The sequence below is a fragment of the Tupaia chinensis genome, unplaced genomic scaffold (assembly GCF_000334495.1).
Source record: "Tupaia chinensis unplaced genomic scaffold, TupChi_1.0 Scaffold148488_1, whole genome shotgun sequence".
Classification (NCBI taxonomy): Eukaryota; Metazoa; Chordata; class Mammalia; order Scandentia; family Tupaiidae; genus Tupaia; species Tupaia belangeri.
In genome coordinates this window covers 254,510-268,106 of record NW_006208337.1, presented here as the reverse complement: position 1 = coordinate 268,106, position 13,597 = coordinate 254,510, and the positions used below count along the sequence as shown (strand labels likewise).

Below are 13,597 nucleotides of genomic sequence, written 5' to 3'. Positions count from 1 at the left end.
AAGAATTGGAAAATTATTTGCTGAGAACATGTATGTGGATGTGCTTGATTGAGCCAATGCACAGTATATTTTGGATGGAAAATTCATTTGTGTGTTGTGATGGTGTAAAGTGAATTAATTAAAAAAAAAAAAAAAGAGAGAGAGAGAAAAAAAAAAAAACACACACTTGAGGTGGTGTAGTGGTTAAGGTGCTGGACTCCCACATGGACGACCACAGTTCGAGTCCCAGACCCAGAGGCTTGGAAATCACACTGTGTGTGTGTATGTGTGCCTAAAATCCCTGAGCACACGCGTTCTATGGTAAAAGTCTAAAAACCAACAACAAAAACATGCTTTGGTCCCTTGCTTTGCTCTAACACTCGAACTTTAACTTTAGAAATTAAAAGTCACAATGTAAAGATGTGTATCTAAGAATGCTCACTTTAGCATTATTGCTAATAATGAAAAAAACCAGAAACGACCTGAATGCCCTTCACAGGGGCAAAATAGACAGATTATGGTGACGTGGGCACTGCTCATCTTATGGTATCAGTTTTCACACTGGCTCCCAAATGGGCCTTTCCTAAAATTCATCTGATCTGTCTGAAAATAAAACTGGGTGATCTCTTTTCCTATCTTCTCCCCTTCAGCATGACCCTTGTCCAGACATGTCACTCACCTCTCCCAGGCTCACTGCAATTTATTACCTCAGGGTGTGAAGCCCTCTAGAGCCTCAGAGGGACAATTTAAAATACTGGCATACAGTGAAAACGGAATAAAGGTAATGATTTAGTAAAGCAACCTTCTATACATCTGAGGATGTCCACTCCTTCATTTTCAACAAAATAGAAGGAAATTAAATCAAGCTAAAAGACCATTAAAATAGGGACCTGCAGTTAGCGTAATGGCTATGTTGCTGAATTCCCATGCGGTCGACCGCGGTTCGAATCTCAGACCCAGTGGCTTAAACTCACGCCAGGCACGTGCTTGCCCAAGATCCCGAGAAGAGAATGGAGGAGAAGGGATTGCAGTGCAGCCATAATCCCCTGCGGGGTGATTTCTCACTTTCTCTTTCTCTGTCTCTCTCTGTCTTTCTGGCGAGCACATGTACCCTATAGCAAAAACCTCCCCCCACAAAAATAAAAAAAAAAAAACTAATTTCAGTGACAGCTCACTATGTATTCAAAGTAACAAGAGATCATGCATTAAGAATGACATGCTCCGGGGCGGGACAGTGGTGCAGGGGTGATGTGCTATGCCTTGTGAGCTTGACCCACGTGGGCAGCTTTCACGGTCAGAGTTTGGAGGCCTCCCTGAGCACCCCCAGGCACACACATGCCCACGATCTGGGGAAGGCTGAAGCTGAGGGTGGAGCACAGCAGGGGACCCTGTCAGGGTGCTGTCTCTATCTTGCAAGTGCAAGAAATAAATAAGCTTAAGGGAAAAAAAAAAGAATCACTTTCTCAAATACCAAACATCTTGAATCCAACAGATTAAAAAAAAACCTTAAGAAACACTCCAACCACAGGTAGGTTAAATATAGAAAAATCAGCACATTAGCATATTAAATATTGCACTTATTTCAGTGAACAAATGTGTTAGTACTAAAACTTATTTAATTTTATATACATAGTACACTTTATGCAAGTCCCATGAGAGCTGCTGTAAGAAATAAACTTGGGAACCACAGGATATTCTTAAGTTACTAATTTGAATATGCCTTTGATTCTCTGTGAACCTTGCTGGGACATTTGACTGTTGTTATGTGAATACCATCCAATAATGTTTTCTGGCATTTTCCAGCTTTAAAAAAAATTAACAGCAGAGACAGAGAGACAGACAGGAGAGACAGAGAAAGGCACCGCCAACAGGGGCTTCCGACCACCATCCACCCCAGCTCAGCCTGCCAGAATCAGGGGCAAAGGTGTGTATACTGGCACACACAGGGAGGCTGTGGGACGCAAACCTAGGGCCTCCCACGTGGCCTCAGGATGGCACTGCACTGGAGTACACAGCAGGCCTAATTTTACTTTCTCCATGCAAGGACTGCTGATCAGTCTGCACCCACCCATGCAGGTGGTCATAATGAGCACAATGACCATGACTGCGACGGCAGCACAGAAGAGGGCTTGAGCCTCACGGAGGAAGCAGCGCTTTTCAACAAAATAGTGTGGGTGCGATAATTTGGATGAAATAATACAGAGAGTATGGAGAGAATATTAATTCAAGGGCTTAACAAAATTTCCAATATTTGTTGTTTTAAGAGATCTCGGCCCTCATTGTCAAAATTTAAATAAGGAAAAAGCATAGGAAGTTAAGATATGCAAGACCCACAGCAACACAGATATAACAATTATGATATGTTAAGCTGACGATATTGAATATAAAATTATTACTATCCTTAGGGTCCACTGAATATATTTTAGTAATGTCAACACTTTTAATTTAAATGGTAACATTTAAATCAGAAATTATAACTGAATTTTTCAATCATTTTAAAGCTATGAGAAAAACTGCACTTGCTAACTCTGAAGTGTGAAAGAAGGTACACTATTCTCCATGCCTGCCACCGGGGCAAACGGCCACAACAGTCTGCTGACTGCTCCGCGGCGCCGCGACCACTGACTTCAGTAACGTGGTCATTTGAACTGAATCTAGCTATATACATGACACAGAAAGACAGAAATATACTTCGTTTCTTTCTCTTTTGTTTTAAAGTTTGCTACAGGGTACGTGCACTTGCCAGAGAGAGAGAGAGAGAGAGAAAGTGAGAAAGCACTCTCTGGGGGGATGGCCATGCCACAATCCCTTCTCCTCCACTCTCCTCTCAGGATGATTTGTAAGACTCCAGGTCCAGGACTTGAGCCACACAATCAGCCATGTGGGATCCAGCACCTTAACCACTATCCCACCTGCTGGCCCTAAGTTTATTTTTGAAAACAAATGAATGTAAAGGTGCAGAATGATTCCATTAAGTAAACAATGAGAATAAAATATATACATAGAATTTTATATGTACAGAAAAAGTTTAGAAGAATAAACACTACGATGTTACTAGCTGGTATCACTGGAGATGTGATTGGGGAGAAGGATTTCATGTTTTACTTCCTATCTTTTTACATTGTTTAAATTTTGAAAATAAGGATATGAGATCTCTTCTTTGGGGGGGAGAGAGATTTTTGCTATAGGGCACATGTGCTCACCAGAGAGACAGAGAGATAGAAAGCAAGAAGTCACCCCCCCAGGGGGGATGGCCATGCCGTAATCCCTTCTCTGCTATTCTCCTCTCAGGATCTTGGGCACACACGCACGCATGCCTGCGTGTGTTTAAGCCACCGGGTCCAGGACTCAAACTGTAGTCGACTACATGGGAGTCCAGTGACATAGTCATTACGCTGACTGCTGGTCCCGGACATGGGATCTCTTAAAACAACATATTGAAAATACGATTTGCATTGAACAGGTAACACTGGCTAAAGTTTCACAACTTTTTTTTTTAAAGAGGTTATTTTTTTTGCTATAGGGCAGGTATGTTCGCCAGAAAGACAGAGAGGCAGAGAAACAGAAAGTGAGAAATTACCCGCCCCGGGGGGATGGCCACGCCGCAATCCCTTCTCCTCCATTCTCCTCTCAGGATCTTGGGCACACACATGCATGCACTCAGCATGAGTTTAAGCCACCAGGTCCGGGACTTAAACCCTGGTCGACTACGTGGGAGCCCAGCAACATAGCCATTATGCCAGCTGCTGGTCCCAAGTTTCACAACTTTTGACCAGTCCTTTGAGCAGTATCTCATGAGAAGAAGCCCACTTTTTGGAGACGTGTATACAATCTGAGTTCCTGGCCCTCAGCATACATGTGCACATGCATGCACAGATGAAATGTGCACACACATATACCATCTGCTCCCTGCTAGGCTCAGCTTCTACCATCCTCAAGCCAAAGATAAGAATGCCTAGTCCCTTGCTGGCAGGTGCATGGTAATTGAGGGCACTGAACTCCTACATGGCCAACTGCAGTTTGAGTCCCAGACCTGGAGGCTTGCTTTCTCACTTTGCCTCTCTGTCTCTCTTACTCTCTGGTCAAATTAGAAGGAAGGGAGGAAGGAAGTTAAATGAAATAATTCTTTAAAAAAAAAAAAAAAAAATGAATGCCTAATCCCTTCCTCCCAAATTCCCCTAACACTGGTTTCATCTCTGACAGAATTAAAGAGAAGAAAATGGCACTTTTAGTAAAGCATCACCACTAGGCACAAGAGTGGATGCTCTGATTCGAAAGTCATTTAAATAGCAGAACATGTTCCAAGGACAAGTCTAAGAAAGGGTGTCTGCGGTAAGCCTGGTCAGAGCCCGGTAGGCGGCGCACCTGCTGGCTGGCAGCACACCCCGGTGCCTCGGGCTGGAGCAGAGCCCCCTGAGCACCACTAGACAGAGAGTGGCCATTTCCCCTTCACCAGCACAAACCAAGGAACACACAGAACGTGCCGTCGAGTCCTCTGCAAACCACATCATTTACTGCCGACAATAATTAAAAAGCTTAAAGAATATGAAAATTTATGAAAAACACGCTCTACGTAGAGACTGTGAATAAGCTTACACAGCTGCCCGTCAGGAGTTCTTTATGTGCTCTCAGTACATGAAAAGTTCCAAAAGTTATTTTATAAGAGTAGAGAGCAGGGGCCAGCAGGTGGCATGGTAGTTAAAGTACTAGACTCCCACATGGCCAACTGTAGCTCAAGTCCCAGACCTGGTGGCTTGCTTTCTCACTTTCCTTCTCTCTCTCTGGTCAAACTGAATTAACAACAGTAAGTAAATAAAATAAATAATTTTTTAAAAAGGAAAAAGAGTCGAGAACAAAAAGGAAAAGCAGGCTGTGGGCAGGTCTGTGCAGGCTGCGTGTGGTCACCCACATCGCGCCCACACTGGAGAGTAAGGAGAACAGGGGAACCGCTCCGCAGCACTCAGCCACACTGTTGGCTACCAGCGGTGCCGCCGCGCTGACGTGCCAAGAGCAATCCGTCCAGGGTGCTTCCCACAGAGCTGACAGCGCTGACGTGGGGTGGTTTTACCTACCCAGGAGCTCGAGAGCGCTGACCGTCCTCTCTTGGATGAACGTGTTGTAGCACTCCAGAGCAGCCAGGAGCATGTCCAGCCACTGCAGGGTCGCGCGCAGGGTGAAGGGCCCTCGGAGGTGGAAGAGGGTGGGCTGGGCGAGGATGCCCGAGGGCTGGTCACAGCTGCTGCCACCACCCTCAAACGTACTGATGAGGAAAGACACATCTTCTTTCTTAACGATATCTTCCAGCCATAAGGAAGGGCTTTTGTGGCCTTAAATAGAAACAAGGTTAAAAGACACAGATATGTAACTTTCATAAGTAAATTTCTTCTATCTTTGTATCTAACTAAAATTTTTAAATGGCGACCAGCAGATAGTGTAATGGTTATGTCGCTGGACTCCCATGTAGCTGACTGCAGTTCAAGTCCTGGACCAAGCTGCTTAAAACTCACGCTGGGCATGTGTTTGCATGTGTACCCAAGTACATGAGAGAAGGATGGAAGAGAAGGGACTGCACTGTGGTCATCTCCCTTGGGGGTGATTTCTTGCTTTCTGTCTACCTGTCTCTGTCACCCTGAAGAGCACACATGCCCTATAGCAAAAATCTCTCTTAAAAAAAAGAAAGGTCAAAATGACATGGGACAATCCTTTTTGATTCCACTACTATGGCACTTGTTATCTATGTCCCTATAATTGTTACCAAAAAATTATTACCCTCAAGCCCAACCTCTTCAGTCTCTTTGAACACATTTGGAAGCGCTGTAAAAACTACCTTTCCCTTGCCTTCTTCCTTAAATATCACTGTCCCTGTAAGTCATGGAAGCGTGCTGTAACTGCTTTTGGTTAGCCGCGGGGACCGGGACCGGCCTCTTGGCCTCTCAAGTTTCCTTATCGTAAATAAGAACACTAACAATACCTACATCTTGTAGCTAAAAAGCTATACATGAATCAAAGTGGTTCCTATGTGAACACGTGCTTAGGGCAGCATCTCTCCCGTAGGAAGGGCAGAGTCCGTGAAACAGAGTCAGAAGATATGCTTTAAAGTTACTTTCTCTCAGGTATGAAACCTTTTTCTAAGTCAAAGATAGAACACGAGACTGAATTGTGCATGCTCTGAAGTCAGTGTTCGGAAAAGGTCGAGTCCTTCTGACGCTAATGAAGTCAGAGAAGAATCCCCAACAGCCATAAGGATGGAGCCTTCAGAGGAGGCAGCTTCTGTATCCAGAAAACACTCCATTACTTTCACAAACGAAAACATAATGGATGAAAAAAAGATGTCTAATTTCTCCATCAAGTGTTAGCAAGAGCAACAGAAGAGAAAGGAAGAACAGGGACCAGAGGCTGGCACAGCAGTCAGGTGAGATGCTCTTCCTGGCTAATCCCACACACTCCGAAAACCTCCCTGAGTCCACCCAGCACACCAGTTTCTCCTGTTCTCCTGTGTCCTGAGGCCTGCCCCCACCTGCCTTCTGAGTAGCACGCACAGCTCACTCTGTCCAACAGGAAGCAGTTTCCCATCCCACTTCCTGCTACCCCGAGAGCTTGCATGGCACGCCAATATGCTCAAAGACCACTGTAGCGAGATGCCGAGAGAGAGAGGCAAGCGCAGCTCAGGAGGCTCCAGGAGCCGTCCAGACAGAGCACTTCCGTCACCCTTTTAACAGAACAATGCTGAGAGGCAGGGCTCCTAGCCTTCAGCTTAGAAAATAGGAAGCCCTTGCTATTTCCAGGGCAATGGGGCAGAGAAGAGCAACAGGCTAGGCTCAGTGATCCTGGTAACACCAGCACTCATGAGAGCCACGCTGCTCAGTGGCCCTACTGTGGCCAATGAGGCTTGTTCACAATGCAAGGTGCACTTCCAATTACAGTCCCGAGTCAGAGATCAGACATGAGGCATGGTCTACCAACGGGCCATTTCACACGTAACATGTGGGTCTCGTTTCCGCTGAAGATGAGAAGAACACTCCCCATTCCCATTCCCTCCTAACTGACTACAGAGTTGCTGTGAGAACTTAAAAGCCTTTAAAAGCAAATGCTTTTTAATATATTTTTATATGTTTATTCTTTAAAGAATAAGCACATTTAAAATACTAATTAGGCTTTTTAAACAATTCTCTAAAAACAGATATACATATCCATGAGTATGCAAAATTAATAGTATAAACTTGTTTATAGAGCACAAATAAATAAAATACAGTATAAATACAGTTATATTACTTAGCATATAAAATATCTAGTTTATAATATTAACGTATGCAGGGATTTCAAAAAGTGCATGGAAAGGTGGAATTAAGGTACGAGTTTATTTTGAGGCAAAAATTTTGAAACCCATGAAGTTTTTAAGTAATAAGCATTTTCCGCGAACAAAAGCCTTCTAAATATTCCATAGTAGAAGAAAATTGAGAATCCTTTTAAGTTTCAGAAGCCTAGAAACACATGAGGTAAAGTTTTCCTCTTGTTCCAGGATGAAAAAGGCCTGAAGGTGAACTCTGCCCCCACTGCTGCTGAGCGAGAGCCTCCTGGCCATGCTCACAGAAGCACAGGCCCCACGGCAAAAGGGAGCCAGGCTGCTTCTCTCCTGGGGCATGGCTTCCTCACTTCAAAGCTACCAAAATGGGTCTGGACTCACTGGAGAAAGCAGATCAGTGTGTTTATGCCTTAGAAATTCAGCAATTATTCCAACCCCATAAGTACAGTGTAATGAGTCAGTGAAGACTGGAAAGCAAAGGTTTATTGCTCTCCTCCATTATCACAATGATCTCAGGCCACTCAGACTTAGGACTCTAGCCGTTCCTTATTAAGTACATGCTTAAATAAAGCTGCAGCATTACATGAGCTAGTTCTGTTCTGAAGCTTAATTGAGTATCACATTAACTACAATGGTTGCAAACTATTTCTTTTAGACAGGTTAGAAAAACAAAGCTATACTGAAATAAAGATACGTTAAAATTCTAAACTAACATCTATATTAACTATTAACATCAAAGTATCTTTTTTTCTTTCCTTCTATAATGAGAAATGTAGTCATATCTCCTATCTCCCACACACACTGAAATAAATATTAAAAGCATACACTTGTAACACTCATTTGAGTAACGGACAGATCACATTTAAAATAAACCCAATCTGCAAGCTACTGGCAAAAGCCAAACCTGTCACTGTACAGAACTTACGGACCACTATACCTGGCAATAAAGGCACAAATTTGTAGAAGAGTTCTATGGATTTGTGTCGACACTCCGTCTGGGGCCGTCCACAACGAGCCAACAGCCACTTCACCAGATCCAATAAACACAGCGAGGCCGAAGGAGGAAAACCTCTACAGGGGGACAACACACACCATTAACGCACTCCCTGAAACTTGATGTCCAGCTATCCAAGAACCTGGAGATCATGAATCCACTCACCACACAAATATAGGTAGAAACTTCATTAAAAGGCATCCGACTTACTTTAAATGTTTTATTACAAGAAATTAATCCAAACATCACAGCTTAAAAGGGTCCCACATTGTGTCAACCTTTTTATTTTTTATTTATTTTGGGAAAGTTTTTAAAGCATTTCTTTAAAGAATGGCACCACTGGGGCCAGCAGATGGCTGGTGGCTAAGGTGCTAGACTCCAACATGGCTGACTGTGGTTCAAGTCCCAGACCTAGAGGCTTGCTTTCTCACTTTTTCTTGTGAGTTCTCTCACTCTCTCTCTTTCTCTCATTAAAAAATAATAATAATGATAAACAAAATTAAATAAATCTTAAAAAAAAAAGAATAGCATTATATATTTTCATGTTTCCCAAAAAACAAAAGAGGGCCTAAGAGCTAAAGCAGTGCTGCTCAAAATGTGGACCCAGGACCACCCTGGACCACCAGCACCATCGTTGTCTGTGAGCCTGTTATGAGTGCAAATTGTCTACCCCAGACTTACTGATAAAGATCTGTGTTCTGGGGCCGGCAAGTGGCATGGTAGTAAAGGGTGCTGGACTCCCACATGGCCAACTATGGTTTGAGTTCTGGACCTGGCGACTTGCTTTCTCACCTTCTCTCTCTCTCTCTCTCTGTTTCTCTGTGTCCCTCTCTGGGCAAATTAAAACAACTAAATAGAGTTAAAAATAAAGTTAAAAACAAAGTTAAAAATTAATTTTTTAAAAAATCTGTGTTTTAACTAGACCTCTAGGTAACTCTAAAGTATACTCAAGTTTGAGAATCAATGACCTGAAGAGATGACGGACGTAATTAATGGTAGGATCAGAAGGAATCCATTTTAAATAAAGAAAATTTAAATAGAAAAAATTCTGATGTCCACGCTTGTACAGTCGTGGCTGCCTGCCGACATCAGGGCTGGGCTCCCAGGCGCCGTGCAGATCACGCAGGGGCTGCTGCGTAACTCTGCCCGGTCTGAAAAGGCTGGTGTGGAAACGGGAGGGAGGACTGAACACCTCTGGCTCGAAGCAACTGTGGTTCTGAGCAGCTTCCTCGGTCACTCTACGATCCCGAGTCTGCCCAAGTCCTACTATTATACTTTAACATTCAGTTCTTATGCCTTGACTTTTCCTACGTGACATTTCACACACATTCTAGTCAAGTAATTCTGCATACATCTGTGTTCAGTATTTGTAGGGGTACGATAAGATGTCTCAGTTACAATTCTATTTTTTGATTTGTATGTGATAAAACAGCCAAGATCAAATACCTTACACCTTAAATCACATATTTTTTAAATCAAGGGGGAAAGAAAAAAAAAAAAATTAAGAAACAAGGAATGGAAAATTATTTGAATTATTTGTTGGTGATAACATGAACGGTAATATCCTTGATTAAGCCAATAAACAGTGTATTCTGGATGGGAAACAGCATTTTATATGCTGTGATGATGCAAAGTAAATTAATGTAAGATAAATAAAATTTTTAAAAAATAAAATGTTTTAAAAATCACGCATTTTCAAATAAGTTTGTTAACTTCAGTGGAAAACTGACTCTTCACGTTTCGACCTATTCCTTGTTTTGGGAAACTAATTAACCCTTCGTACTTCACACAGCCATCCTGGACTGCCCTGTACTAGCTGAGGATTACCTGGGTGGGGCCCGGATGGAAAGGAGACAGTGCCACCTACCGTGGCAAACGCCGCCTCCTGGCTCTGTTCAAGGACACGTGCTTCCTTTCAATGATGCGGCTCAGGTGATCAATGGCATCGCAGCACTGCTGTACTGTCCCTATTTTCAAGGTGAAAACACATTTCCAAAGAAGATCCACAGCTCATTACGACTAGTAATTCAGTAATAGAACTAGTTTATTTAAAACAGGTCATTTTACCATAGGTTTAATTATCATTCATCATTCAGAATAAAATTAAAATAAATGAGTTACGCTGCATGCCCAAAAACAAAAACAAAAGCTATTTTTAAGACTGTAGGACCGGGGGGCTGGCAGGCGGCGTGGTTAAGGGTGCTGACTCGTAAATGGCGGACCGCGGTTCGAGTGTCGGACCTGGCAGCTTGCTTTCTCACTGTGCCTCTATCCCACTCTTACCCTCTCTGGTCAAGTTTAAATAAACAAACAAATTAAGTTAAATAAAATAATTCTTTACCAAAAAATAGCACTGTAGGATTGGGGGATCAGTAGATGGTGTAATGGTTACATTGTCGGACTCCCAAATGGCCCACTGCAGTTCTAGTCCTAGATCCGGCAGCTTGAAACACACTGGGCGTGTGTGTGTGCATGCCCAAAATCCCAAGGGGAGAATGGAGGAAAAGGGATTGAAGCATGACCATCCCCCCAGGGGTAACTTCTCGCTTTCTCTCTCTCTGTCTCTCTCTGCCTCTCCAGTGAGTACACGTGCCCTATAGCAAAAATCTCTCTATAAAAAAAGAAAAAACAAAAAGAGAGAGACTGCAGGACCGGGCTGGGCCCATAGCATAGCAGTTACGGGAACCGGAGGTCCTTCCACTTTTTAATGTCATATTCCATTTATTTTTTCAGTTTTCATGTTTTCCTTATAAAGGTCTTTTACTTCTTCGGTTAGATTTATTCCTAGGTATCTTGTTTTGTAGCTATTCTAACGGGATTGCTTTTTCCAACTCTGTTTCAGTCTGTACATCACTGAATAGAAAAGCTATAGCTTTCTGTACACTGACTTCACATCCTGCAACTTCACTGAATTCAATGATCACTTCTAGAAGCTTTTTCATGGACTCCTTAGGATTTTCTCGGTATATAATCACATCATCTGCAAATTGGTACAGCTTAACTTCTTTTCCAATTTGAATGTCCTTTATTTTACGTCCTTGTCTGACTGCGCTGGCTAGGACTTCCAGCACTATGTTGAAAAGGAGTGGAGAGAAAGGCATCGCGGAGCCTGCTGAGTAGGCACCATGAGCAAAGCCCACCCTCCAGGACTGAACAAACTTAGACAAGAAGCTATCACTGAAATTAAATGGTGGCAGACATGTCCGAGGAATACGCGGGGACGTGATCCATTTATGAATCTTGTGACAGAGGGGTGTGTGGAGACGGCAACTGGTGGGCGACAGCCAAATACTGGGACATGACGACAGGAGGATGAAGTATTCTCATGTTAGAGCTTTGGGACGAGTACAAGTAACGGCTGCTCAAGAGAAAACCCATGTCCCCTCAAGAAGCCTATTTTACGATGAATAGGAATCAGGTCGTGTGCGTTTTCATAATTAACTTTTTGTGAAGTTAAAAAGAAAGAAAACGAATGGAGAGAAAGCAGGCAAGCTTTCCTTCTCCGGTTTTCGATGCTTTCCAGGGAGAGCGTTGAACTTCTCCCCCTTCAGCATGATACTTGCAGTAGGTCTGTCATACATGGCTTTCATTATGTTGGAGAATATCCCCTCTACCTCCATTTTGCTGAGTCTTGGTCATGAAGCGATGTTGAATTGTATCAAATGCTTTTTCAGCATCTACAGATATGATCATATCTTAATCAGAATGAAATAGCTTTATCACACCTTTTAATGAGACCTGCTTGCTAAATCATCTTAGTCGTTTCAAAGGCACATCTCAGTGGCTATGGCCCCCTGTGTGCTTGAGCAGTGGGAGTCTGGAGATAATTCACGTTCTGTGTCATCAGAGCCACTGACTGGCTTAAAAACTCCACCAACTTGGGCAGTGTCTCCGATCAACCAGAGGCCAAGTTCTATGGCTGCCAAAGTGAATCGTAAGAGGATGCGGGAATAAGAGAACTTTCTACAAACCAAATCTGAGGCTCCTGTTCTAATTAGCAGATGTATTTATGGGGGAGGTGAGAGAGAAAATAACTCATGGGAGAATGATCTGAACCTAACTCCAGAACGATCAAGCTCTTCAGTCCTGGAAGGCAAACAGAAATGGCAAGCAAACAGCGTGCTGGAATGAGACGCACCTAAGGACTTCTCGTCTGCGTGTGCCAAGGCCAGACTTTCCATATAGGTCACCAGGGCTTCAAATACAAACTGCTCCACCAGAGCCTCTTCTTCCCTGTAACATAAAAAATACTGAGCCTCAGGACCAGCAGTGGCTCAGTGGTTGTGTCGCTGGACTCCCACCTGGTGGACAGTGGTTCGAGTACCGGACCTGATGGCTTGAAAATCACACCGTCACATGTGCATGCATGCCCAAGATCTGGGGAGGAGAATGGAGAAGGGACTGCAGCGTGGCCATGCCACCTGGGGTGGGGTGTGTGTGTGATTTCTCACTTTCCCTATCTCTGTTTCTGCCTTTCTCTCTCTTGTCTCAGGTGAGCACAAGTGCCCTAAGGCAAAATCCTCTAAAAAACATCAAGAAACAAAAAAAGAACACTGAGCCTCATTGCAGAGAACAATAAGGCGGAAAGGACAGAGAAGAAGCGGCACAGCACCGCAGTACCGGTACTGGGTTGTACGTATCTCTCAGCGTTTCCCTTTCAGTTTATTTTCTTAGGTTTTTGCCACAGAGCACGTGCACTTGCGGAGAGATGGGGAGAGGAAAAGTGAGAAAGCAGCCCCCAAGGGGGGAATGGCCACATCACAATCCCTTCTCCTTCATTCTCTTTTCAGGATTTTGGGCACACACACTCATCCACCTGGCATGCTTTTCAAGCTGCCACGTCCAGGATTTGAACCATGCAGTCAGCCACGTGGGAATCAAACACTTAATCTCTACACCACCTGTTGGGTCCTCTCAGCACTTTCTAAGCTTGTTGAATATAAGCTGAATTCTTAAATCTTTATTATTTATTTATTTATTTTCATAAAAGAGTGGGAAAATCAGACAGACCGACAGAGTTAAGTACCCCTGACAGGGTCTCATCACACCGCAATCCTCCCTCCAGCACCCAGGCCAGGATCCCAAGTACACAAGGGTACACCTGGCATGTTCAGGTCAGGCAAGGGTCCGAATCCAGGCTTCCCCTGTGTGCCAGCATCATGCACTGGAACCCTGCTACCTGCGCCACTGTGGGGCCTGGATTCATGTTTAATACACACATGGGTTCCTACGCACTTACTATACAAATATGCCAACATGTAGTTAAACACAAGTCCCGCAAAAGTCACTACTCGATGTTGAAAGAGCATCTCCTGCACTCT

At 43.7% G+C, this 13,597-nt stretch overlaps 1 protein-coding gene across 1 annotated transcript in view; it reads right to left on the bottom strand.

Moving 5' to 3' along the window:
- The window catches only part of PRKDC (protein kinase, DNA-activated, catalytic subunit), a 203,018-nt gene that overhangs the window by 129,369 nt on the left and 60,052 nt on the right, over positions 1-13,597 (bottom strand). The window contains exons 28-31 of the mRNA XM_006170448.3: positions 12,415-12,509; positions 10,144-10,243; positions 8,220-8,353; positions 5,052-5,306 (exon numbers count right to left, since the gene is read on the bottom strand). Coding sequence (XP_006170510.1) covers positions 5,052-5,306; positions 8,220-8,353; positions 10,144-10,243; positions 12,415-12,509 — 584 coding nt within the window. The remainder of the gene's footprint in view (positions 1-5,051; positions 5,307-8,219; positions 8,354-10,143; positions 10,244-12,414; positions 12,510-13,597) is intronic.